The sequence below is a fragment of the Mesoplodon bidens genome (assembly GCF_964165515.1).
Source record: "Mesoplodon bidens genome assembly, chromosome: 2".
Lineage (NCBI taxonomy): Eukaryota > Metazoa > Chordata > Mammalia > Artiodactyla > Ziphiidae > Mesoplodon > Mesoplodon bidens.
Window position 1 is genome coordinate 185,051,316 of NC_138177.1, and position 23,810 is coordinate 185,075,125.

At 63.7% G+C, this 23,810-nt stretch overlaps 1 protein-coding gene across 6 annotated transcripts in view; it reads left to right on the top strand.

The window, feature by feature from the left end:
- The first annotated feature begins 1,262 nt into the window (after positions 1 to 1,262).
- Positions 1,263 to 23,810, top strand: part of MEGF6 (multiple EGF like domains 6) — a 38,169-nt gene continuing 15,621 nt past the window's right edge. For 5 of the 6 annotated variants that reach the window (XR_014015109.1, XM_081224908.1, XM_081224912.1 and 2 more), the window contains exons 1-10: positions 1,263 to 1,665; positions 8,601 to 8,723; positions 17,462 to 17,587; positions 18,508 to 18,630; positions 19,939 to 20,061; positions 20,411 to 20,548; positions 21,952 to 22,071; positions 22,394 to 22,516; positions 23,046 to 23,213; positions 23,576 to 23,707. Coding sequence is in view for 5 of the 6 variants with exons in the window: in XM_081224908.1 (XP_081081034.1) it covers positions 1,497 to 1,665; positions 8,601 to 8,723; positions 17,462 to 17,587; positions 18,508 to 18,630; positions 19,939 to 20,061; positions 20,411 to 20,548; positions 21,952 to 22,071; positions 22,394 to 22,516; positions 23,046 to 23,213; positions 23,576 to 23,707 (1,345 nt within the window). In the remaining variant the exon portion in view is untranslated. The remainder of the gene's footprint in view (positions 1,666 to 8,600; positions 8,724 to 17,461; positions 17,588 to 18,507; positions 18,631 to 19,938; positions 20,062 to 20,410; positions 20,549 to 21,951; positions 22,072 to 22,393; positions 22,517 to 23,045; positions 23,214 to 23,575; positions 23,708 to 23,810) is intronic. The other variant, XM_081224910.1, reaches the window with a different exon arrangement.

Sequence of the window (23,810 nt, forward strand, 5' to 3'; positions counted from 1 at the left end):
GTTGGTAAGGGTGATCTCTGAGTCAGTGTTTCCCTCTGGTGTCCCTCTGCACTTCCCTGAGGGACAGGGCTTGTCTCCACGCCCCCTGCCCCCTGCAGCCTGGCTGGTGGCTGCACAGGCATGTTTCTGTTAGCATCGTTGGCAAGCGACTGAGATGCACATTGCAGTGTCAACAGTGCTGGCCTGCATGGAAGGCACAGCTCAAATGGCCACCCAGCAGTGTGTCTATCGGGGATTTATGGAGGCTCCCCTGGGTGACAGTCTGGGGCCCACGGGCTGCGGTGCTGCCCAGAGGGAGGGCAGGAGAGAAGCTCACCCAGGAGGCCTGGGCAGGCAGGCAGGCCCATTTCTGCACTGCCGGGCATCTGATGGGTGGGGGATGAGCTGCTTCTGGGCTGCAGACGGGACCCGACAAGGAGAGATGGTGCGTCTCTCCGTGAGCTCGAGGTCGCCACCGTGAGCCCTGCCCACAGGTGGGCTGCGCAGAATGATAGCTAACACTGTCTGGGGAGATGGAGGGCTGGGTTAGGCGGGGTGCCATGGGTGAGCCATCGGGGGTCAGCACAGGGCTGCCCGAGATGAGGAGCTGGGGGCCAAGCTCCCATCAGGCCCGAATGCACAGGTCGCTCGGATGCACAGCCGCTGTGACCCCAGCAAACTTGGGCAGGGCTGCTTCAGACACATCTGGGACCTCAGGCTGTGCCCCTGAGCAAAGAGGGGTCCAAGGCTCTGGTGCAACCTGACACCTGGGGCTCAGGCCCTCCCCTATCTGCCGTAGGGGTGCAGTGGTCCCCTTGCCCAGGCTCCCTCTGGTACCGACCCTGGTCCAGTGGAGGGCATGGCAGTGCCAGGTGCTGGACACTGGGCTTGGGGGCTGCAGGAGTCTTCACCCCCAGGGTTTCCACTACGGTTGTGTGGCCTCAAAGTGCCTCCGTGCCCCACTCTCCTCAAACTTTGCGGAGCTCAACCCCATCACGCTGCCTCTGCAGAGCCCCGGGCCTTGCCAGGGTGGCCTCCATCTATGCTTTGGGTTCTTTCACGTGTTGCTGCCGGGACCCGGTCCGTGCGAGCGCCTATGTGCATGTATGTGCCTGTGCATGTCTGTGCAGGCTTCTGTGTGTCTTGTGTGCATGTTGCACACATGGGTCTGCCAGTGCACGTGTCTGCGTGTCCACGTGGGGCTGCGTGCGCTTGTGGATGGGTCAGGGTGTGTGTCCGGGTGCGTGAGCGAGCGCATAGGAATGCGTGGGGCGGGGGGGGGGGACTGCCGAAGCCCGTGGGGCGGGAGCAGGGCGGGGCCTGGCGGCAGCGGGGATTTGGCCTTTACCTGCGAGGGGCGGGGGGCGGAGGGAAAGCGAGGAACAGAAAGGCGAGCGAGGGGCGGGGCGCGCCGGCCCACAGCGGCTCCAGCGGCACCAGAGGCGCCCGCGGAGCGGAGCGGCGAGCAGAGAGCAGGGGGCGTGTGCCGTCCGGAGCCGCGAGGGAGCGGACTGGCCATGGAGGCGCCCCGGGGCCGCGGCGGGCTGGCGGCGCTCTGGTGCCTCGGGCTGCTGGGGGGCCTGGCGCACGTCGCGGGCACGCACTACCGCTACCTGTGGAGGGGCTGCTACCCGTGCCACCTGGGCCAGGCCGGCTACCCCGTGAGCGCAGCTGACCGGAGGCCAGGTGGGAGCGGCGGGCGCTGCGCGGGCGGGCGGGACCGGCTCTGATGCGAGGGCGCTGCTTTTGTTTCCTCTTTAAAGTTTGCGCCCCGGGGCGGCTGACAGCGCGGCTGGAGCGAACGGGGCTGGGACAGGGCCCCCTGTGTCCTGAGTCTTCCGGCATTCCTGTCCCCTCTCTGGCCTGGCTGCGGGGGCAGCTGACAGCAGATCGGTCTCTTGACCAGAGGGAGGAGAAACATCTCCCTGCCTTTGCTGGTGGGCACAGGGGCTGCACTCCCCCACGGCGCTGGCAGCTCTGGGGGTTAAGCAGGAGAGTAGGGTAGGCTCAAGAGAGAGGCCCTTGGGTTTCCCTTTCCAGGGTGCCCAGAGCCTAGGCCCCTTGGGGGAGTGGGTGTGGGTGTGGCAGGTGAAGTCCTGTCACCTCTCCCCAAGGCTTGGGAGCATGGTCAGCCCAGTGGGCTGCTGAGTCAGCTGGGAGGACCCCAGCAGCCCACGGGAAGCGGCTGCACCCCTGTCCTGGGTCCGTCCTGCCTCTCCCTGCAGTTCAGATCTGGTACCCATGCTGGGCCAGCCTCCTGCAGGGAGCTCCTAGGAGTGTCCATGGGATCCATGGAGTGTGGAGTCTGGCAACCTCAGATGCGAGGTGGGGTGTGGTGTGCAGTGAGGCATCACTTGGGATGCTCTGGAGGACACCCAGCTTGGGGCAAGGCTGCATCTCCCCGTGCAGCCTGAGGCCTGGCCACCACACCTGCCACCTGCGCCGGGGCTCTGAAGCCTCAGAACTGTACCTGGGCCAGAGCCATCTGGCCAGCAGGACCAGGCAGGTCCAGAGCGGGGCTCTTTTAAAGAAAAGCGGGGCCAGGATTGGGCTCCCCTCCAGGCCCTCACTGGCCCCTGAGCGTGGCTCTATACGGGGCATCTGGTCTCCTTGGAGATGTCAGCCCTGCTCAGCTGTCCTCTGGGCCGGTCTGTGCCACCCTCTGCCAGAGGACACACAGGTCACTGAGCTGCAGGGCTGGACTATGACAAAGACCCCTGCTTCCCCTAGCTTTGTCACTTGGCCAGCGGGGGCCCAGACCCCATCCCCACAGGGGAAGCAGTCCTCCCACTGGGTGGCTCAGGCAAAGCGACACTGTCACTCCACCACTGGTGGCATTAAATGCTGTGAAACTGTGTGACATCCAAGGGCCTGGTGCTGGGTGGGGCTGGGCAGCGCTGGGCTTTGGGAGCTGGGGGCCCCCACTCTGTTCTGAGAACTGCTTGGGCTTGTGGAGGGACCGGGAGAAGGGCCTGCGGATAATGGGATGCGCTCTCCGGGGTGAGGACCCTGCGGGCATGTCTGGGGGGAAGCAGGACTCCGAACTGGTAACCACCGAGTGGCGCTTTCTGGCAGGATCCCAGGGGGCTTAGATTTTCCTGTAAGTGTGGCTGAGATTTCAGAAGGGGCTTACTTGGGGTGGTCTCCGCAGAGGCTGCATGCTCCTGGGTTCCCAGCAGTGTCATGATGGGCTCCCTGAGGCACTGTCACCATCGCCCAGCTCAGCAGACACCAAAAGTCCAGCGGGCTCCCAGGGGAGCTGCCCCTGTGTCTGTACAGTGATGTGTCCCTGCGTGCCAGCGTGTAACACAGTCCTCGTCACCGGGCTGCCAAATCCCCAGTCACACATCTTAGCTGAGGGTAGCATTGAGACCCCAGGGGCTGTCCTGCTGAACCCCGGCCTGGCTGTTCTTTAAAATAGCCCTGCTCGTGGCCTGCCTGCTCCCATCGGCCAGAGCGCTGTAGCCCAGAGGTAGTCTCAAGGCTTCAGAGCCCTGGGCTCTCAGACAGTGCCCCGGTGCCAGTGGGAGCTGCACGGGGTGAAGCGTCTTTACCCCAGGCTGGGTGTCGTCCCCTGACTCTCTGGAGACAGCCTCCAAGCTCCCTTTCAGCTGGGGGTGCCCGCGCCACCTTGGGGACCAGTCCCCCTCCGTCCTGTCCGGGAGAGCCGTCCGTGTGCCCTCTGGCATGGAGAACGGCACAGACTGGCCCAGAGGATGGCTGAGCAGGGCCGATGTCTCCAAGGAGACCAGATGACCGTACGTTTTCTGCTGTAGTTTCAGAGTCCAAGGGGCCAATGCTCGGCCGGGGTCTCAGAGCAGCGGTCCCACTGCCGGGGTCACCAGGTAGAGGCAGCACGGCATGGTGGTGAGGGCAGGCCTGCATCACGGGACCCAGGGGACTGCCGCCAGCCCCTCAGAGAGCACAGTGGCCCTCACCGCGGGCATCAGGAGGCCAGGCTGGGCAGAGCGGACTTTTGGGAACCTGGATTTCCAGCTTGGGTGGTCTGAGCCTCTGGGACTCTGGAGAGACTGCTAAGATGGTTATTCACTCTGTGTTCATTTCCCATGGCTGCTAGGACACATTACCCCAACCTGGTGGCTTAAAACCACCCAGGTCTGGTACCTTACAGTTCTAGAGGTCAGAAGTCTGAAAAGGGTGAGCATGAAGGTGCTGGCAGAGCTGGTCCCTCCTGGAGGCTCCAGGGGAGCTTCTGTTCCCTGCACTTCCAGCTTCTAGAGGCGCCTGCATCCCTGGCTGTGGCCCCACCCTCCATCTTCAAAGCCAGCAGTGCAGCATCTCTTTCTTTTTTATGGTTTTAGATACTTTTATTTATTATTGAAGTATAGTTGATTTACGATGTTTCAGGTATACAGCAAAGTGATTCAGTTATACATGTATATATATTATTTTTCAGATTCTTTTCCATTATAGGTTATTACAAGACAGTGAATATAGTTCCCCATGCTATTACAGTAGGTCCTTGTTGTTTATCTATTTTCTATATGGGAGCGTGTATCTGCTAATCCCAAACTCCTAATTTATCCCTATCCCCCTTGCCCCTTTGGTAACCATAAATTTGTTTTCTGTGTCTGTGAGTCTGTTTCTGTTTTGTAACAGAACATATAAGTTCTATTACATATAAGTGACATATAAGTGATATCATATGGTATTTGTCTTTCTCTGACTTACTTCACTTAGTATGATCATCTCTAGGTCCATCCATGTTGCTGTAAAAGGCATTATTTTATTTTTTTTTATGGCTGAGCAGTATTCCATTGCATTGGGCCCTCCTTCCTTCCTGTCTCTTATTTGTAAGGCCCGTGTGATGACGTTGGACCCACCTGGATACTCCATGATAATCTCCCATCTCACCTGCAAAGTCCCTTTTGTTGTGTAAGGTTCCAGGGATTAGCATGTGGTCCTCTTTAAGGGGCCATGATCCAGCTGCCCACACCCTCAAAGAGCTGAGCCTGTGCTCCTCGGGTCACAGCATGACCACAGTCACGGCCACAGGGTCAGCGGCTATGGGTCATCGGAGGTGGCTGAGAACAGCTCTGTTCTGCCACCATGTGGCCCGCCTTGGGAGTGGGGCCGGCACGGTTTCAGAAACTCCGTCCTGCCTTGCTTTCTGAGTGTAAGTCATTTCTGTGAAGGGGCCCCAGCAGGAGGGTGTCTGCCCGAATGCCCTGCCCGCCCATGAGCAGGGAGGTGAAGGGGGAGGCCTCAGATCCTTCAGCCTTCAGCTGCCCCGCTGGGTCCAGATATTCAGACAGGCTGACAGCAAGCCGTGGACGGGGGGAGCCCTGGCTGGGCCTCGTGGCCTCCCGCCTTGCTGGTGGTCACGGTCCCTGTCGCTGTCGGTGCCCCTTTGGAAGAGGGGAGGGCTCCTGGGGTGCCGAGGGCCTGGTCCGTGTGATTTAGGCAGAGCCTGGGAGCACCTCTCGGGTCTAAATGTCCCGTCCTCGCAGCAGGAGGACGGTAAGAGCGTGGTCACATGGGTGAGGTTGTGGAGAGGGCCCAGTGGTCAGGGCTGTTGCTGGAGGGGCCCTAAGGATGGCGGCCTGCCCCTGCCCACCCCCCCACCTGCTTTCCCGACTGTCCATCAGTTTGGTGTCTTTGTGGCCCCCAGGCTGCTGGGCTCCCCACGTGTCCTGCTCAAGGACACAGCCCCCGGGGCGGGCTCGCCCCACGGCCAGGTGCCCGAGGGCTTGGGGGTGCAGTGCCTCTGCGGTCAGCCGCTCTCTGAGGCCAGTGTCTGGGGTGAGCAGTGAGAGCCGGTTTGGAAGCCAGCGTCCCCTCTGGTGTGCCTGCTCCGCGCCTGCGTCTGGGGCCACGTCTGGGAACGACGGCCCCTCTGTCCTTCTCTCGCGGCTTTACCTGCCTGCCCGACGAGGCCACTCGAGACACACCGTGACTCAGTCCATCCACCCGCCCCCTCGGATGGCACACGTGGCGCCTCTTCCCCTGAGCCTCGCTAAGCCCCTACTGTATGCCCAGTGCTGGGCTCCGTGCGGTCACTTTACTTTTCAAGGACCCTTGAAGGGGTCGCAGAGAGAGGGATCTGAGCTCAGAGGGGATGGGGTCTCCTTTCTGAGCGCCCTCGGATGGCCCGTCCTGCCGTGCCCAGCCGGTGTGGGTCTGCCTACTGTCCCCCACATCACCCAGCTGACTCTCCCACAGGAGGGCCCTGGGTCCTGAGACCTCCCGCCATGCCCTGGGTCCCTTTGTCCCCCAAGACTCTTTGGGGCTCTGTTGAGGGCCGTTAACCCTTTGCCTTCAACCTTCCCCCTGCTGATCATCCTGGTGTCGTTCCGAGGAAGCCCCCCCAGGTCACCGTGGTTCCAAGGAGGGGTCCTCTTGGTCTCATCTCCTCTCTGAGGCAGCCTCAGGATTTGGGGGCACTCTGGGGGTCTCCCCAGGGTGGGTGTGGCTTGTGCATGGAGCAGAGGTCCTGGCCTCCTGGGTTCGTCTTGGGTCATTCCTGGAGGGCCAGGCACGTGCTCAGGGCGTGGACGGGAGTCAGGATTTCTGTCCGTGGGAAGCACAGCCTGGCAGGCGGGCTCTGGGGACCCTCCAGGATGAGCCTGGCTGCCGTGCCGCCCTTACTACCCTTCAAAGGTGTGCACGGATGGCTGGGGCTTTAGGACGGGAGCCTTGAAGGCGGGCGGTTTCGTGGGGACGGCGGGTGAGAGCTGGACAGTGGAGTTGCAGCAAATAGCGTGGACCCTCGGGATTATTAAGCAGAATTAGAGGAACCTCGGCTCCGCGCAGCCCCTGGGAACCAGCCAGGTTTCCACACAGCTGCAGACCTGCCCCTGAAGTCACTAAACTTCCTCCCAGTGGAGCCATGCAGAGTGGAATCTTCCACCCGCACTTTGAGCTGACCGTGGCCTCCCCTGCGAGGCTCGGTCAGCAGTCAGGGCCTCTGTTGCCGGAGGTGCCCCAGGTGCTCGGCTCTTAGATGCTCGGGAGCGGAGCACGTCTGTGTGTCTGTCTCCCCTTTTCCTGGTCTGGGAAGCTGACTGCCCTGTTGGTGAGGCTGGCGTCTGAGAGGTGTGGACCGGTTGAGGACCAGGCGTGTGCTTGTGTCCCCGTGCCCAGGGCCGCTCGGTTCTGTGCTGCCCGAGCAGCGGCCTCTTCCCTCCGTCTCTCCGTGTCTCCCGGGCAGTTGGGTCCCTCCTGACGTCAACCTCGCACACAGGTATCTGAGGCAGCCTGTTGCCTTCTGCCTTCCTGCCTGGCCTCCCCTGAGGTCCAGGGTGGTGGACGTGGGCCTGGAGGGAGGGCGGAGGGGGGAGGGGCAGCCGGAAGCGTCTTGGTGTCTCTGCATTCTTGCAGAGGTGACCCAGGCCAGGCCATAGGGCCTGGTGCTTTGGGGTGCAACCCCTGGGTCTCCACTCCTGGGAGGGTCTTTCTCACCCTCCAGCTTCCAGCTCAGCTAGTGGAGTGGCCCCCAGGGCTTTGGGCCAGCCCTGTCTGCTTCCGGTCAGCGCTTTCCTATGGCCTGAGGCACAGTGCCGTCAGAAGGGGCAGGCGGGCACAGGCCTCCTGCACAGTGGTGGGTGGTCTCAGGTGTGAGGTGTCCTGGAAGGGGAGTGCCCGGGACCTCCACTCGGTCCTGCCCTGGGGCTGTCTGCTGTGCTGGCCTCCTGAGTCGCTGGCACAGGGACCCCAGGCTGACCACCTGCACTGGTTTCCTGGAGCTGCCGAAACAGATACCACAGACCAGGTGGCTTTAGCAACAGACATTTATCTCTCATGCTCCGGAAGCTGGAAGTCAGAGGCCAAAGTGTCAGCAGGGCCGCGCTCCCTCGGAAACCTGGGGGAGGGTCCCTCCTGCCTCGTCCAGCTCCTGGGGGCTCCTGGCTTCCTAGGCTGTGGCCTCCTCCCTCCAATCTCTGTCTCCCTGTGTGTCTCCAGGACCCCTGTGTGTCCCCGAACGGGGGGGCCACCCTTCTCCAGTATGACCTTATCTCAGTCCTTAACTAATTACGTCTCAGAGACCCTGCTTGCAGATAAGGTCACACCCTGAGGCTGTGGATGGACATGAATTTGGGGGACATTGTTCAACACAGAGCATACCCCCCATCCTGCCTCACTCAGGCTCCCCCACCCCGAGGCCTGGGCAGGGGCCTCTCCCGAGTTGCCAGTTTCTTCTTCTGGGCTCGTGGGCCCCCCGAGGAGCAGCTAGCCCTGCCCTGAGAGCATTTCTGGATTTGGAGTTTGGAAAAGAGCACGGGCTCTGGGTTCAGTCTTGAAAGGCGCTAGGATCTGCCCCGCCCACCTGAGCTTGTCCCCCGAGATCTGGCTGACCCCCGCTGCTCCCCAGAGCCGGCCCCAGAGGTGGTGGCTCTTCCTCCCAGGGGCCGTCAGATGTTGGAGACAGGCCTGCCTTCTCTCCACTCTGCTCCGGCACGCTGGCGAGGGTCTCGGCACTGTTGCAGGCAGCGCGGCCTGAGAAGGAGGGTCCCAGGTCTGGGCCCCAACACCTGGGCGGGGGCAGTGTCCTGAGAGAGGGGGGCCGGGCTGGGCTCCCCGGGGCGAGTGCAGGGCCGGGGAGAAGCGGGTGGCCTGGGTGGGTTCTGGCTGCTGACCCCCGGCCCCGTGTCCCCACGCAGACGTGGACGAGTGCCAGGTGCACAACGGCGGCTGCCAGCACAGGTGTGTGAACACGCCAGGCTCCTACCTCTGTGAGTGCAAGCCCGGCTTCCGGCTCCACGCGGACGGCAGGACCTGCCTGGGTAAGCACCCCTGCAGCCTCCTGGGACCGCTGCCACCTCCCTGCCGGGGCTCCTGGCCTCAGCCATCCCCTGGCCCTTCCGGGTGTGCCCAGGTCTGGGAGGGGCCCGGGGCCCCTGCACTCCTGGGCTGAGAGGCCTAATGGGGCCCCGTGGGGCCTGTCTGCTCAGTGCAGCCGCCGTTACAGTTGGCTCCGTCCTGCTGAGGGTGGGATGCCGAGGGGCCCTTGCCACCCATCGTGGGCCCTGGCCAGCACCACTCACGCCAGGTTGCTGGGGCCCAGGTGGTGAAAGGGCGTGTCCTGGGCCCGGTGCTCTCCATGGAGGCTGGACCCTGGGACCCTGAGCCCTGTGACCTGGGCTGCACCCTCTCTGTAGCCACAGCTGAATCTGGCCACTTCCCCGGGGGACTTGCGTGACGGGCAGGAGCCCCTGGCCCACCATCCTCTCCAGGGCCCTATGCAGCAGGAGCTGTGGTCGTCCATCGGCAGGGACACAGGTCCGGCCGTGCTGCCCCAAACTGGGGAGACTGGGTGCCTGCTGGGTGGTGGGGAAGGCCCGGCCTGGGGCGGGGGCAGCATGGGGCTGCTCTTGGCCTGCAGAGTTGGGCTTCCCAGGACCAGGTCCCCCACCCCAGTCTCAGGGAGCCTGGGGGTGGGGCTGAGGCTGGGGGGGAAGGGGTAACCGAGAAGCGGGGTGTTAGCCCTCAGTTCCTCTGTGGGGCCTTTTTGCCATGCAGGACGTGCTCGATGGGGCCCCCTGCCGGCACGGGAGGCTCCAGGGAGAGAAGGGGAACGCTGGCGCCCACTAGACGGAGGGTGGAGGGTGGAGGCCAGGCGTCTGGCTTTGGGCCGTCCGCCGCCCCTCTCCTGGCTGCTCTGGACACAGGTGCCATGGGCACAGGGTTCACCCTCCCTGCTGGCTGCTCTGTCTGGGAGGCCACGTGGGGGTCATCCTCTGGGGGCTGGGCCAGTGGTCACCCTCACGGGCCGGTGCTCTCTCCCCGGCTATGGGGGGCTGCCTCTTCCTTCCACCCTGCAGGCCCCGAGCGGGCCCGGGAGGGCTCTGAGCAGCATCCCTCCTGCAGGCCCTGCTGCTATGTGGCAGGGCGGCCCGCCAGCCCTGGGGGGCCCTCCCCGGCACAGGCACTCTCGTATGTCTGGGCCGCCGCTCAGGGAGCGAGGCAGCTGCCCTGTAAAGTTTCTCTGGGCTGGAAAGTGGAAACAGATGCAGGAATGTTGTGATGTTCTTCAGGACAGATACAGCAGGGTGCAGCCCCAGTTGCTGGTCCCCCAGGTACCCAAGTGTCCTTCATTCTCCCTTCCTCTGGGGCAGGTTCCCCTTGGAGAAGGGCGTCCCTGGAGGCTGATCCAGGGTGGGCTGGGTGGTACCCACTGCCCCCTCCCCTGCTGGCTCCTTGGTGAGTGGCTTGGGCTGAGACACCTTCCTGTCTCCCTAGGCGCCCCCTAGTTCCCCCGATGGTGGCCTTCACTGAGCTGCCAGAATGGGTACACAGCACGCAAAGGGGAGGGTGCCCTTCAGGGCTTTGGGAGGAATTATGGTGGCCTCTAAGAGTGGCCTTGAGCTGCTGGCTTCCGGAAGCCCAGGAGGGGTGCTCCCCAGCCTTGCCCCTGGCCCCCAACCCAGCCCACCCCTCCGCTACACTGGAGTCCCTCGCTGGAGCCCCTCCCTGGAGCCTTTCCTGGGAGATGCCTGTGCCCGGGGCCCCAGAAGTCTTGATTTGTGGCACTTGCTTATTTTAAAGGGTCTTTTCAAGGTCTGATCCCAGGGCCCCCGGCGTGGCCTGCACAGCCTGTCAAGAGGCTGCTGGGACCTCACCGCACTCCCTGCCTGCCACCCCCAACTCTGCACACCCAGACCACGTGGTGTGCCCCAGGGCCCCAGGAGGTCTGCAGCTCTCTTGGGTGCTGGTGCCCACTCCCTGGTCGCTCCCACCAGAGGGCGCAGTTGAGACCCACCTTGGGCACCAGCCTCTTACCTGCGTCCCATGGCTGGAAGTGCTGGTGTTTGGCCTGGGTCTGTCACTTTCTCTTCCTTTTGATGGCAACTCCCAGCGGGAAATGGACACTGCATCCCCTGCACCCACGCACAGTCACGCACACTTGTTGGTGAATTCCGCATATCTGGAATTCCTGGGAGCCCACATGTGCAGGGCGGTCCCCAGGTCTCTTGGGAGTGGTGTGGGTTTGTCGGCTTGGGTCTGTCGGGGGCTGCCTTCCCTGTGGGGGGCCTGGGCTTTACTGAAAAGCTTCCAGAGTGGATAGGGGTCTCCTGGTGGCTTCTTCCCAGGCAGAGCAAGAAGCGTTTGCTCTAAGGGCGCCTGGCCCTTCTCCCTAAATGTGCCCCTTTTGGATGCCGAGGGACCCACCCCGGCTGTAGTGCACCTGACCTACTGGTCTGGGGTGGGTAGGGCGGCCGAGCCCCTCAGATCCCAGATGAGGGGTTCCAGGTGGGGGCCCTGCCAGGCTGCTGGACTTCCTGCCTCTGGGAGGTGTGGCCTTCTCCACTTCTGCAGGACTCCCAGGGTGCAGGGCGTGGGGAGGAGCTGGTGGCCTTGTCCGTGGTTCACAGTGGCACCCTCTGAGCCCAGACTATCCTAGGGTCTCAGCAGACATTTATGGGAAGGTCAGTGTAGGAGCTGTGCCCCTCCCCATCCCTCCCTTCCCCCACACAGGCCAGCTTGCAGGGCAGACTGCACAGCTGGAGCACAGCTGCTCTGGACCCCTCCCCGGGGCCTACTGGGATCCTCTGGGCAAGGGGAGGGGTGCTGTGAGCTCTCTCGGGACTTTGCAGGCAGGCAGGGAACAGGCCCGGGCACCCCCGCCTTCAGAGCTTGGAGTGAGGATTATAGAGATGCTGGAGGGTAGGAGTAGAGAAGGTGCCCGCAGGGATGTGACCATCTTTCCTCGGTACAGGGTGGGAAGGTCCTCTGTGCTGGGAGCTCTCAGGTTGGTGCCACATCATGGGGCCCCAGGGATCTGGGAAGTCTTTAAAGGTGGTAGTGCTTGGGGGGGGGTGCTTGAAACAGATAAGGGGAGCCTTGAAACACTCTTCGAAGTTGCCTCAGAGGCAGGAAGTGCACAGTCTTCTTGCATCCCTCCCTTGCAAAAGATCTTATGGAAATAAAACACAAAAAGGTTCAATTCTTTTTTTTTCTAAATGTTTTTGTTGTTATGTTTGACTGCTTTGGGTCTTCGTTGCCGCGTGCGGGCCCTCTCCAGCTGTGGCGAGCGGGGACCACTCCTAGTTGCAGTGCGCAGGCTTCTCATTGCGGTGGCTTCTCTTGTTGTGGAGCACGGGCTCTAGGTGCGTGGGCCTCAGTAGTCGCAGCTTGTGGGCTCAGTAGTTGTGGCTCACGGGCCACAGTTGCTCCGCGGCATGTGGAATCTTCCCGGACCAGGGCTCGAACCCGTGTCCCCTGCATTGGCAGGCGGATCCTTAACCACTGCGCCACCAGGAAGTCCCAAAGGTTCAATTTGTAAAGTGAGAATTTGCAGGAAGGATTTTACCATCAGCCCCGAGGCCCCTGAGTGGCTCACATCCCACCCTGGCTGCCCTTGGCTAGCCTGGCCCCAAGAGAAAGAAGCAGAGGCAGCCGGGCGTGCTGGGGCGCTCCATCGCCAGGGTGCTCTCCTGGGTTTTCCCCCACCCCACCCCCCAGGCTCTGGGGGGGAAGGGCGGGGCCAAGTGAGGCCCAGGGCTGGGCCGGCCTGCTTCTCACCCTGGGCCCTTTCCTCCCCCAAACTGTGGGAAATGGGGCTGCCAAGAGCAGTGCTGGGCGGGTGTCTGGGAGTGACGTTTTGGCTTTCTTGCGCCATCTTGCAGAGCGCCCCAGGCAAACCCACAGAGACCTGCTCCCAGTCCTTTAACACTTGGTGCCAGGAAACCCTCCTCTTCTGGCCCAGAGAGACTGCGGCCCAGGGGTCCCTTCTGGACCCTGGCCTTGGACGTGGCTGCTTCCCCACATCCCTCGTAGTGGTGAGCAGCTCGCCCGGGGCCAGTCTGAGGGAGCACGGTGTCACTGGCCCAGTGAGCAGAGGGTCCTGTGAGATGCCCCGGGCTGGCCACTTGGAAGAGGTGGGCTCTCCATCCATCTCTTCCTCCCCTCGGCCTCAGGACTGTTGGGCCTTTTGGATGGACGCTGGGGGAAGGATTCTTCTGTCAGCATGCACCCCCTGGTGACCTGGCTGCCCCTGCCAGAGTGCCCTGCCCCTGGAGTTAGGTGGGCCCTACTGGGTCCACAGCACAGGGAGGGTCTCCGCGCCCCTGCCTTCCTGTGGGGTTTTACCACAGGTGCGCCATGTGGCCTCGGGGCAGGTGCTCCCCCAGGCCCAGGTCTTCCCAGTGAGGTGCTGCACAGGGCCTTGCAGGCCGTTGTTCCCCAGCTCCTCGGAGGGGAGGCCGCCTGGGTCCCCGGAGGCTTTGCTGACAGCATGCGGCGTGGGTGCCAAAGCCGCAGGCAGCAGAGGGGCGGAGATTGCCAGGCTTGTCTGCAAAGCTCATCATCCCTGCAAACCACAGATGCAGTTCTGGGAATGTCTTCCAGTCCCCTCCAGACACGGAACAGACTGCAGCTTCTAAAAGGGAGTGTGTCTTCCCTGCCCCCGAGGGGCCGCTGAGTCCGAATGGGGAGAGGGAAGGCCAGCCCTGCCTGAGGACCACCCTGGGAGGTCACAGCTGTGCCTGAGACCAGGCCCCCGGAAGTGCAGGTTGCCGGCACCCATGGGTGATGGGAGGGTCACACCCCAACCTGGGGAAGCCAGGGGCAGCGGCCCAGACCCCAGCTGGATGCAGAGGCCCAGTGGGGAAGCGAGGGCAAAGTGGGGCCGTGGCAGACGGCCGGGCGGGGCCTGGGGGGTGTTTAGAGTCAGTGAGCTTGGCAGAACCAAGCGGGGAGCAGGATTGGAGCAGCGGCGTGGGGCGGGGGAGGTGTGGGAGGCGGGAGGTGTGGATGACATGCGTTGGGTGCCGGGGCCGCAGAGCCTGGGTTCTCACCTGCGAGTGCTTCATCCGAGGTGGGCGGGCACTGGGCAGGGCACTGGGCCTGGGGAGCAGGAGCAGTTGGTGGAGGGCAGTCTGTGATGTTGGGACGGTGCCAGTCCCTGGCTCGTGGGCAGGGCAGTGCATCCACGCTGCGGGTGAACCGTGTCCCCGTGCACTGTGGAGGCCCCAGCCCGAGGGTGGGCGCGGGGGGCAGGACGCACAAATCAGAGTAGGCAAACCAAGGGCTGCCGAGGGGGGCAGGAGTGGGCAGGGCCCAGGGGAGTTTCCCCTCCTGGCCAAGCCAGGGGGCCACCCGCTTCCTGTCCCGCCGTCCTGGCCCTGTCACCAGCAGAGGGCTTCCTAGAAGGAAGGGCTGCAGGTTGCTGCTGACCCCACGTGTTGTGAGGCTCTTGGGACCTAGAAGCCAAGCCAGTTGAGGGCAGTAATTACAAAACCCTCGAAGCCGCCCTCGAGCCTGCTCCAAAACCGCTGGCTGGGGTTGGCGTCTGGAGCAGAGTGGCCTGGGGGGCTCGGCACGCTGCCGATATACTTGTCCTCACCCCACCGGCCTGCCAGGCACAGCCCCTCGGCTGACCAGCTCGGGCAGGCCGGCCTGCCGGGCTCTGAGACCAGGGCCTTGCCAGCGAAGCCGCCTTGGAGGTCAGCTCTCCAAGCCCCCACCTGCCGCTTCCTCCATGGCACTCATACGCACCTGCTGCTGGGCTCCAGCCCTGAATCCGTGCCCAGGTCCCAGGTGCTGCCACCTGCACCTCCAGGAGTGGAGAACCGCTGGCATGGATGGAGCAGGCCCTCCACCCTGTAGGACAGTTGATTTCTAGAACGTCCAGTTTCCTGCTCAAGGAAAGGCCCCACTCCCCTTGAGGAGCTTGATGCCTCACAACTGGCTCCCGGCTAGACCAACTCCTGCTCGTTGAAGTTGAAGTTGAAGTGGAGTTGCAGCCCAGCTCTGTTAGAACCCACGAGTCCCCTGGCCTTGGCATTTGCAAACTGGGAAGTGAAGGTGCAATAGTCAGCCTAGGCTGCTGCAACAAGTACCACAGACTGGGCAGCTTCTACAACAGCTGTTTATTTTCTCACAGTTCTGGAGGCTGGCAGTTCTGGATCATGGTGCCAGCCAGTTCGGTTCCTGGTAAGCCCCTCCTGCCATCTCCTCATATGGCCACAGGGACAGAGACAGAGACAGAGAGAGATCTTATGTCTTTTCTTATAAGGACACAAATGCTGTTTGATCAGGGCCCCACCCTGATGACTTCATTTAACCTTAATTACCCTACCCCCAAATACAGCCACATCGGTGGTTGAATTTTAGGAGTACACATATGAATTTTAGGGGGACACAAACATTAATTCCCTTCGGGGCTACGGAAACCCCTTGTCTCCCATTTTCTGATAGGCTGTCAGCTTTGCTTCAGGTCTGAGCCTGGTTCTGATTTGCGGGACCACCCGGGCATGGGTCAGTGGTATGTGGGTTCCATGGCCAGGTCTCACAGTGACCCGAGGGGCCTGGAAGCTTCACCCCCAGCTTTGGGCACTGGTCACGCAGAGGCTGGCTCTCTCCTGAGCTGCACTGCCCAACGCCTGAGAAAAACTGCCTTGTTCAGCTTTCCGGCAATCCAGGGCACAGGATGCTCAAGGTGATGGCATGGGGCTTGGCTTCCTCGTGTGTACAGCTTGGGAGCATCTGGAACGCTGGGACTTGTGCAGCAGAGCAGTGAGAGACAGGCTTGGGAGGGTGCGAGGCTGCATGGGGAGCCGGACCCCTCCGTAGCCCCCACCTGCCTGGGGTTTCTCCCCCGGTGGGCTCCTGTGGGCCCGGAGCTGGGTTGCCCTGGGCCCGTCTTGGGGCTCTGCTGTCTGGAAGGGCTGCTTTCCAGCAGGGCCACAGCTCTGTGGGTCGTCCTTGCTGCTGTGGTGTCTGCCCAGCCGGCTGCCCTGCCCGGGGCTCCGAGCCCCTCTCTCGATGTGCCTGCCCGGCGCTGCCAGGAAGGGCTTCTGATTCCTATGATGAGCTCTGAGCAGGGATGCAGTTGGTGTGAACACAAAAGGGGCCCTAGGAATGGGCCAGCTCAGGCCACGCTTGGAAGCCTCTCTCTGGAGTTGATGGCAGTGCCTTAAGTAGAGCTATCTCAGGAGAGGCAGGCGGGGCCTCGGGGGTCAGCACAGAGTCGGGGGTGGGTGGCTGGACGGGGGGCCCAGAGGCTGAGCGGGGTGTGAGATGGTGGCCGCCCTGTTTGCCTCCGTTCCACCTGGGACTCGTGTCTCTGTTGCGCCTCCCCGACACGTGGCAGGGCCAGGTGCAGCCAGGAGACAGAGCCGGCCCCGCCACCCTGGCTATCCTCCGCCCCCCAGCAGGGCTGGCTCGGCCCCGGAAGGGGACCTGGGCACAGGCTTCTCACCCACTCGCCCCATGTGGGGAACTGGCAGGATCGTGAGTGCTGTGTCTTGACTTTGGGGGAACATACTTGCTTTGAAGGAAGCTCTGCTTTTGGCAGACAGCGTGGCCCTGGGCTGCTCCGAGCCCTGAGGCCGCTTACATGCTCCGCGTATCGTCCGGCTGCTCCCAGACCCACTGGCGTCGGTGGTGTGGGGCGTGCCACTCCTGGCCCCCAAAACCCAGGACAATAAATGGTCTCTCCAAACTCGGGCCCTGAGGCCAGTGGCGCCCTGCAGTCTGTGATGACGGCACAGATGGCATCTGGGGGTGAAGGCCTGCCCCCCGGCGGTCACAGTGTTTTAGTACCAGGCCTCAGGTTTGCTCTGGTCCAGGCCCGCTGGGCAGTGGTCCACGCCTCCCCAGGGCACAGACAGTAACACATTCTCAAAGCTTTGCTCCAGAGCACAGAGCCTGTCCCTCCCTGACCACGAGGTCACTACCAGTGACTTGAAGGAGGCACCAGAGCCCAGGTGCCCTCTCTGGGTGCCCAGCCTCTCTGAGTGCCCCCCCCCCACCAGGCACAGCCCCAGCCCATCCACTCAGTACCTGGGCACCCGCAAGAGCCTTGCCCTGTGTGTGCCTGAGCGTGAGCACCTGGACCCCTGGCATCCCGGGAGCAGGATGCAGGTCCCTGGCTCTGTGGCCTCACCAAGTGCTGTCCCCACAGCTGCTGGGAGGAGCGGGGACTGTGTGAGGTCAGGTGGGGGTGGGGCCTGGCCTGGGGTGGGCAGGAGCTGCACTGGTCCATCAGGAGCTGGGGGCCAGGCCTGCAGGTCATGGTGGCCGTCCACGGAGGCCCACGCCTGCCCCTCCGGCCTGGCCTGATGACCTAGACAGTGGAATGTCGGGGTCTTCGCCAGCCCTTGCTGGCCTGCCACCTCCTCCAGGGAGCCTCCCAGCCTGCTCGGACTCTGAGCCCTGGACGCCTTGGCGCTTAGGGGACCCCGGTGTTTTGCATTCTGTGCTGGGTGGGGCTGGGCTTCCATCGGGGTGGGCGGCCTGCTCTGCGGTGCCTCCCTACACCCAGTCCTGGGGCAGACTGGGCCGGAGGATCCAGATTCGGACCACGGCCCTGCGTATCCTGTGTGTGGGCCGAGAAGCAAAGCCAGGCCCACGAACTGGATAGGAACAGTGTCGCCCTCTCAAAGCCCCTGCTTCTGGGGTGTGGACAGAAAGGAGGAGGGGCTTGGAGGGGCCCGGAGTCTTCCTGCAGGAGGTGCTCTGTGCCTGCCCGGGGCCAGGCCGTCGTCCTGGGCTGACCTGGCTCCTCTCGGGTCCCCAGCCATCACCTCCTGCGCCGTGGGCAATGGCGGCTGCCAACACAACTGCATTCAGCTCACGGTGACCCAGCACCGCTGCCAGTGCCGGCCCGAGTTCCAGCTCCAGGAGGATGGCAAGCGCTGCACCCGTGAGTGGCCACCAGCCGGCGGGAGGGGGAGGACCAGGGCTGGGACTCCCACCGGGACCCCCGTTCTCCATGCACCCACAGACCTGTCTGGGAACCCCACAGCCTGAGCCCCTCCCTGCTTGGCTGCTGGTGCTGGAGGGGGACCTCAGGGGCAGCAGGGGCCCCTTTGGCTGCCAAGAGGCTGTGGGGCATCGTCCAGCCCCTGCGGGCACCAGGGAGGAAGCCTGTCAGGCTGTCCTCTGGGGTCACACATCTTCGGGGGGCAGGAAGCTCAGGATAGGGGTACAGGGATGAAAAGGAAGGGCATCCTGCATGTCCCCCAGTTCTGAGGCCCACCTTGGGCTTGGCATGGGCACGTGGGACTCCAGCCCTGGCCCTTGGGCGGAGGGGGCTGCTCAGGCCCCGTCTGACACCTTGCCCTGGGGTCTCAGGACTTCCTGTCATGGAAGGGGGTGCTCTTCTGATGGAGAAGGTAGAGCAGGTCCGGGAGACCCCTGAGAACTGGAGATGGGGGCTGGGGCAGGGCACGTGCTGAGGGAGTAGCTCCTGACCCTACCCGGCCTCTTGGCTCCCGGGTCAGGAGTATGGGTCTGAGGGGCTGGAGCCAGCAATGAGGGCAGAGCGGCACAGGGTCACGGGGCTGGGGGTTCCAACAGAAGAAGAGGCACTGGGGGAGCTGGCCGTGAGCCCGCTGCCTGACCAGGGCTGGCCTGGCCGGTGCCCTGCTGTCTTCTCTGCAGTTGTTTGGGGATGCCCGGGGCTAATCTTACCCCTAGTCCACTGCCCAGCCCATCAGGCCAGAGCAGGAGGGGTGAGAGCTCCAGGTGGGGGCCTCACGAGAGGCCCCGGAGAAGGTCCCCGAACTGCCAGAGCCCCCCATCTCCTGCCTTTGCCTCCATGCCTCCTGGCTGCGACCGTAGGGAGGAACCCATGTACGGACCGGAACGGCGGCTGCATGCACACGTGCCGGGCGCTCCGGGGCCTTGCCCACTGCGAGTGCCACGCAGGATACTGGCTGGCAGCGGACCGCAAGGCCTGCGAAGGTAAGACTCCCTCCCTGCCCTCGGGCTGGTCCAGGTCAGCTGTGCGGGGCTCGCCTCCTTGCATCCCCCTGCACCGGTCTATGGGCGTGGGGCGGCCCCTGTTGTCACCCTTGGCTGACCTGCAATGACGCAGGTTTATCTCCGGGGCTGGGGGGCAGGGTAGGGTGGAGGGTGGAGAGGAGGGGCAGGAACCCAAGGAGCTGCTCCCAGAGAGAGTCTCATGTCAGCAGGAAGGCAGATCTCAGGTTGCCTTGTTATTTTTGTATGTTTCTCGTGTTACCTAAGTAGTACCTGCTCGTTAGGGAAACAGGAAAGGGTGAGGGAGGAGAGAGGAGGAAGCGTCACCGCGACCCGGGTGGCATCCCCGTGTCGGCTTCCAGGTGTCTCTACAGCTTGTTTGTTAGTGGGCACATTTAGCATCACCCCAGAGCCCGGTCGGGCGCAGCTTTTCTAGAACGCGCTCCGACCTCCTGGCTGCATGGGTGTCCGCTGTGCGATGTTTGTTAGTTTCCCAGTCACGGGAGTCAGGTGTCCCTGCTCCTCCCTTTACAGGCGGCTCTGGACGAGCAGCCTTGGGGAGGGGTCTGTGCGCATCCCCCGTAACTCTGAAGCGATACGGTGTGTCCAGGGCAGGCAGCGGTCATTTTCCCAGGCATCCTGCCGGATGGCCATCAGAGAGACGGGGCCCGCAGGGGTGGAAGCTTGTGGTTCCATGTCACCACCAGGAAAGCATTTTAGGCATCGTTGCCAATGTGACGGGCACGTCCTAGCACTCTGGATGCAGGTGGCTTCAGAGGGTGAAGTGGGAGACGGGGCTGAGGGTCAGCTTCGTCCTATGGACTCTTAGGGGTGGGACCAAAGCAGTTGTCAGGGACACTGGGGTTTGGGTCCTGAGGCCAGTGCCACGTGGCTGCGGGGAAGAAGCTGGTAGCCTCTCCCTCGATGTCAGCGTGCGCTTTCTCTGGATGGCCCCCCAGAGGCTGGTGGTAAAAGGCCCCTCCTGTGCCTGGCCCTGGATGGGGGGAGGCTTGGCGAGAGCGGGACATGCACACCTCAGAGACCGCGGGCTCAGAGAGGTAGAGCCCCTCGCCTGATGCTGCTGGTGGGGCCTGAGCCCAGACTTGCAGCCATGACTTCCTCGCCCTGGGAGGGAGCTCGGCTGTACACCTGGAGTGTGATGGTGAAAACACAGGTGCTCAGAGGGAAGGCGGGAGAGGGCCCTGACCCCTCTGCAGAGACCACCTCTGGGGGCGAGTCTCTCAGGCCAGTGGCCCAGAGCCCCCCACCCCCTCCATGTCTCCCACCCAGATGTGGATGAATGTGCCACAGGCCTGGCCCAGTGTGCCCACGGCTGCCTCAACACGCATGGGTCCTTTAAGTGTGTATGCAACGCAGGCTACGAGCTGGGTGCCGATGGCCGGCAGTGCTACCGTGAGTGGACAGTGGGCAATAGCAGCACGGGGCGCGGAGGTGCCTGCGGGGCCGCATGGCTCCCCAGTCCCAGCCCGCCACGGCTGCCAGCTCGCTTTGGCCGAGGGGTAGAGATTCCTTGTCAATCAAGGGCAGTGCTGGGCTTGGGGGCTGCGTGTGGGCCCCGGGAGGGTGGGAAGAGGACGGGAGACACCAGGAGGACAGAGGGTTCCAGAGCCCGCCTGGCCCAGGAGCTCTGTGCTGCCTGTTTCCCAGCAGAGTGGCAGCGGCTGGGGCCGGGAGGACCATGCCGGCTCGGGGTGTCACCCCAGCCCCTGTCCCACGTCCCTGGTGGCGGGTCTCGCCACAGGGATCGAGATGGAGATAGTGAACAGCTGCGAGGCGGACAACGGCGGTTGCTCCCACGGCTGCAGCCACAGCAGCACAGGGCCCGTCTGCACCTGCCCCCGCGGCTACGAGCTGGACGAGGACCAGAGGACGTGCCTTGGTGCGAGCCGCCTCCCTCCCGAGCGCCCCACCCCCGAGCCAGGGACTTGCTGCCGCCCTGGATCTGCACCTGGGTTTGCTGCCGTGACGAGGACGCGCCCTCCCATCGCCCCCAGTCCTGCCCCGGGTGGAGGCGGGAGTGGTACGAGGGGGCCTAGTGAGAGGCAGCATTGCGACCCACCCTGCCAAGCGCCCACCACACCTCCACCTCTGCTCAGCCACTCGGTCGAATGCCCACGTGCCGGGAGTAGCACCCGAACACTGTGGTGTGCGAGCACGCCCTCTGCACGGGGAGACCCCGCTTCCGAGATGACTCCCCACTACCCTCCAGCCCCCAGTCTGCCCCTGCAGCAGGCGGGACAGCCCTGGGGCCGTGACCTGTGTCTTGCGTGTGTCTCTGTGTGCAGGACCAGGACATGAGTGCATGTGTGATTGTGTGCGAGGACATGCACCTCACATGCAGGTGTGTATGTGGTTGTGTGCATGGGTTGCATGAAGGTGTGTGGGAGAGCCTGCAGGTGTGCATGGGTTGTGTGCAGGTGAGCATGTGGTGTGCAGTTGTGCGTGTGGTGTGCATGTGGTTGTGTGCAGGTGTGCGTGTGGTTGTGTGAAGGTGTGCAGGTGTGCATGTGGTTGTGTGCAGCTGTGTGTGTGGTATGTGCAGCTGTGCACAGGTGCATGTGGTGTGTCGCTGTGCATGTGTCTGTGTGCAGCTGTGCATGTGAGTGTGTGCAGGTGTGCGTGTGGTGTGTGCAGGTGTGCATGTGGTATGTGCAGCTGTGTGGTTGTGTGCAGGTGTGCGTGTGTTTTGCAGCTGTGCGTGTGGTGTGTGTAGTGCGTGTGGTATGTTCAGGTGTGCGTGTGGTTGTGTGCAGCTGTGTGTGGTGTGTGCAGCTGTGCATGTGGTTGTGTGCAGGTGTGCGTGTGGTATGTGCAGCTGTGTGTGTGGTTGTGTGCAGCTATGCGTGTGGTATGTGCAGGTGTGTATGCCGGTGTGCGTGTGGTGTGTGCATGTGTGCGTGTGGTTGTGTGCATGTGGTGTGTGCATGTGTGCGTGTGGTGTGTGCAGCTGTGTGTGGGGTGTGTGCAGCTGTGCGTGTGGTGTGCAGCTGTGCATGTGGTTGTGTGCAGGTGTGCATGTGGCTGTGTGCAGCTGTGCGTGTGGTGTGCAGGTGTGGTTGTGGTTGTGTGCAGCTGTGCGTGTGGTTGTGTGCAGGTGTGCGTGTGGTGTGCAGGTGTGGTTGTGGTTGTGTGCAGCTGTGCGTGTGGTGTGCAGGTGTGCGTGTGGTGTGTGCAGGTGTGCGTGTGGTTGTGTGCAGGTATGCACACACTGGTGTGCTGTGGAAGGGTGCACATGTGGGCGGGCGCCTGGGTGCCAGCCGGGCTGTGGTGTGTGCCCCACAGATGTCGATGACTGTGCCGATTCCCCGTGCTGCCAGCAGGTTTGCACCAATAGCCCTGGCGGCTACGAGTGCAGCTGCTATGCTGGCTACCAGCTTGGTGCCGACGGCTGCGGCTGTGAGGGTGAGCGGTAGGCAGCTGTGTTGGCTGGGGAGTGGGTGCTGGTTGGGCACCTGCCATCGGCAGGGCTGTGGGACCTGCCCACTCCCTCCCCCACCTGAGGTCGCTGTCTTCTTCTCGGGCTGGGCCTGCACCCCTGGCTGCTCCCAGCCTGGCCTCCCTCAGGCAGTGCACCCCGTCCCTCTGACCCTGGGGACAGGAGGATGGCTGTGGCGTGGGTATCACCCAGCAGGCCCCTGTGCAGTGGGCAGGGCTGGGGCAGAAGGGGCCCCCGAGACCCTGACCCCCAGAGGACAGGCGCCAGCCGCCCTGGATTTGCCCACAGACGTGGACGAGTGCACCTCCGGCCGTGGCGGCTGTGAGCACCGCTGCACAAACCTGGCCGGTTCCTTCCAGTGCTCCTGCGAGGACGGCTACCTGCTGGACGAGGACCGCCGGGGCTGCAGCCGTGAGTCTCTGCTGGGCACCACGGGGACCCCACCTTCCCGGCTGGACAGACCCCACTTCTGTCCTTCCTGTTGCTGTGGGACAGGCCGGGGGGCAGCAGGGTTGGGGGGGGGGCCGGACAGACAGGCGCCCCCAGGCAGGGTGTTACTCAGGGGCCCTGGAGTCGTCGCCTGCCCTGCCCAGGTGAGAGGAGGGACATGGTTCCCGGGACTGAGGGCAGCATCCAGAGGGCCAGAGAGCTGTTCCTGTCCCCACACCCACTCCGTGCTCAGGGTCCCTAGGGCCAGCATGGGAGCCGGGACAGGCGGGGTAGACGTGGCATGGGTCAGGGCCTCAGAGCCCGGAGCCTCCTCTGTCCTGAGAAGTAGGGTCAGGAGTGCAGCGGGGGTGTCCTGGGTGGCTGGGGTGAGGAGGGGCCCCGGGGTGGGGCTCAGGCCCGGAGCTGCTTCTGGGCACCAAGGGGCAGAGAGTCCAACCCCGGGCAGGCCAGGGGGGCGGCAGGGGCTCAGGGCCCTCTGTGCTCCGCCCAGCCCTGGAGATGCCCGAGGTGGGCCTGGACGGCCACCTGCCCCTCGTACGGCCCCTCCCGCACGTGGCGATGCTCCAGGACGAGCTGCCCCACCTCTTCCAAGATGACCACATCGGGGCCGAGGAGGAGGAGGAGGCGTGGGCCGAACACACACTGCAGGAGAAGTTTGGTGAGAGGTCGCCCGTCCCCAGGGCTTCTCTACCAGCGCCCCCTCGGCCCGGCTGCTGCCCACCCGGCGGTCTTGGGTGTGAGGAAGGGCTCCCGTGAGGGCCTCGTTGGACCAAGGTGCAGAGAGGCCAAGCTACTTGGTCAGTTTGCCCGGCGCGCCCGGGGCTGAGCCTGGGATGGGGCCACTAGCTCTCTGCTTAGAGCCCTTCCCGGCCCCCCATCTGGGTCCCACGTCTCCGCTCGCCCACGTGGTGCCTTCGCAGCCTGAGGACATCCCTTGTGTCCCCTTCTTTGACCTGATGCTGGGCGGGGTCCAGGGCCAGGGGTCAGGCTCTGAGGCCCCTCTCCCGCTGTGTCCCCCAGTCTGCCTGGACGACTCCTTTGGCCCAGATTGCAGCTTGACCTGCGCTGACTGCAGGAATGGGGGGACCTGCCTCCCCAGCCTGCGTGGCTGTGACTGCCCCGACGGCTGGACCGGGCTCATCTGCAATGAGGGTGAGGCTGCTGTGAGGGCAGGGTGTGGGCGGGGCCCCTGAGCCCCAGGACCTGCGCAGCACACACAGTTTACGCCTCTCCGCCGGCCCTGGGCAGGGGCTCC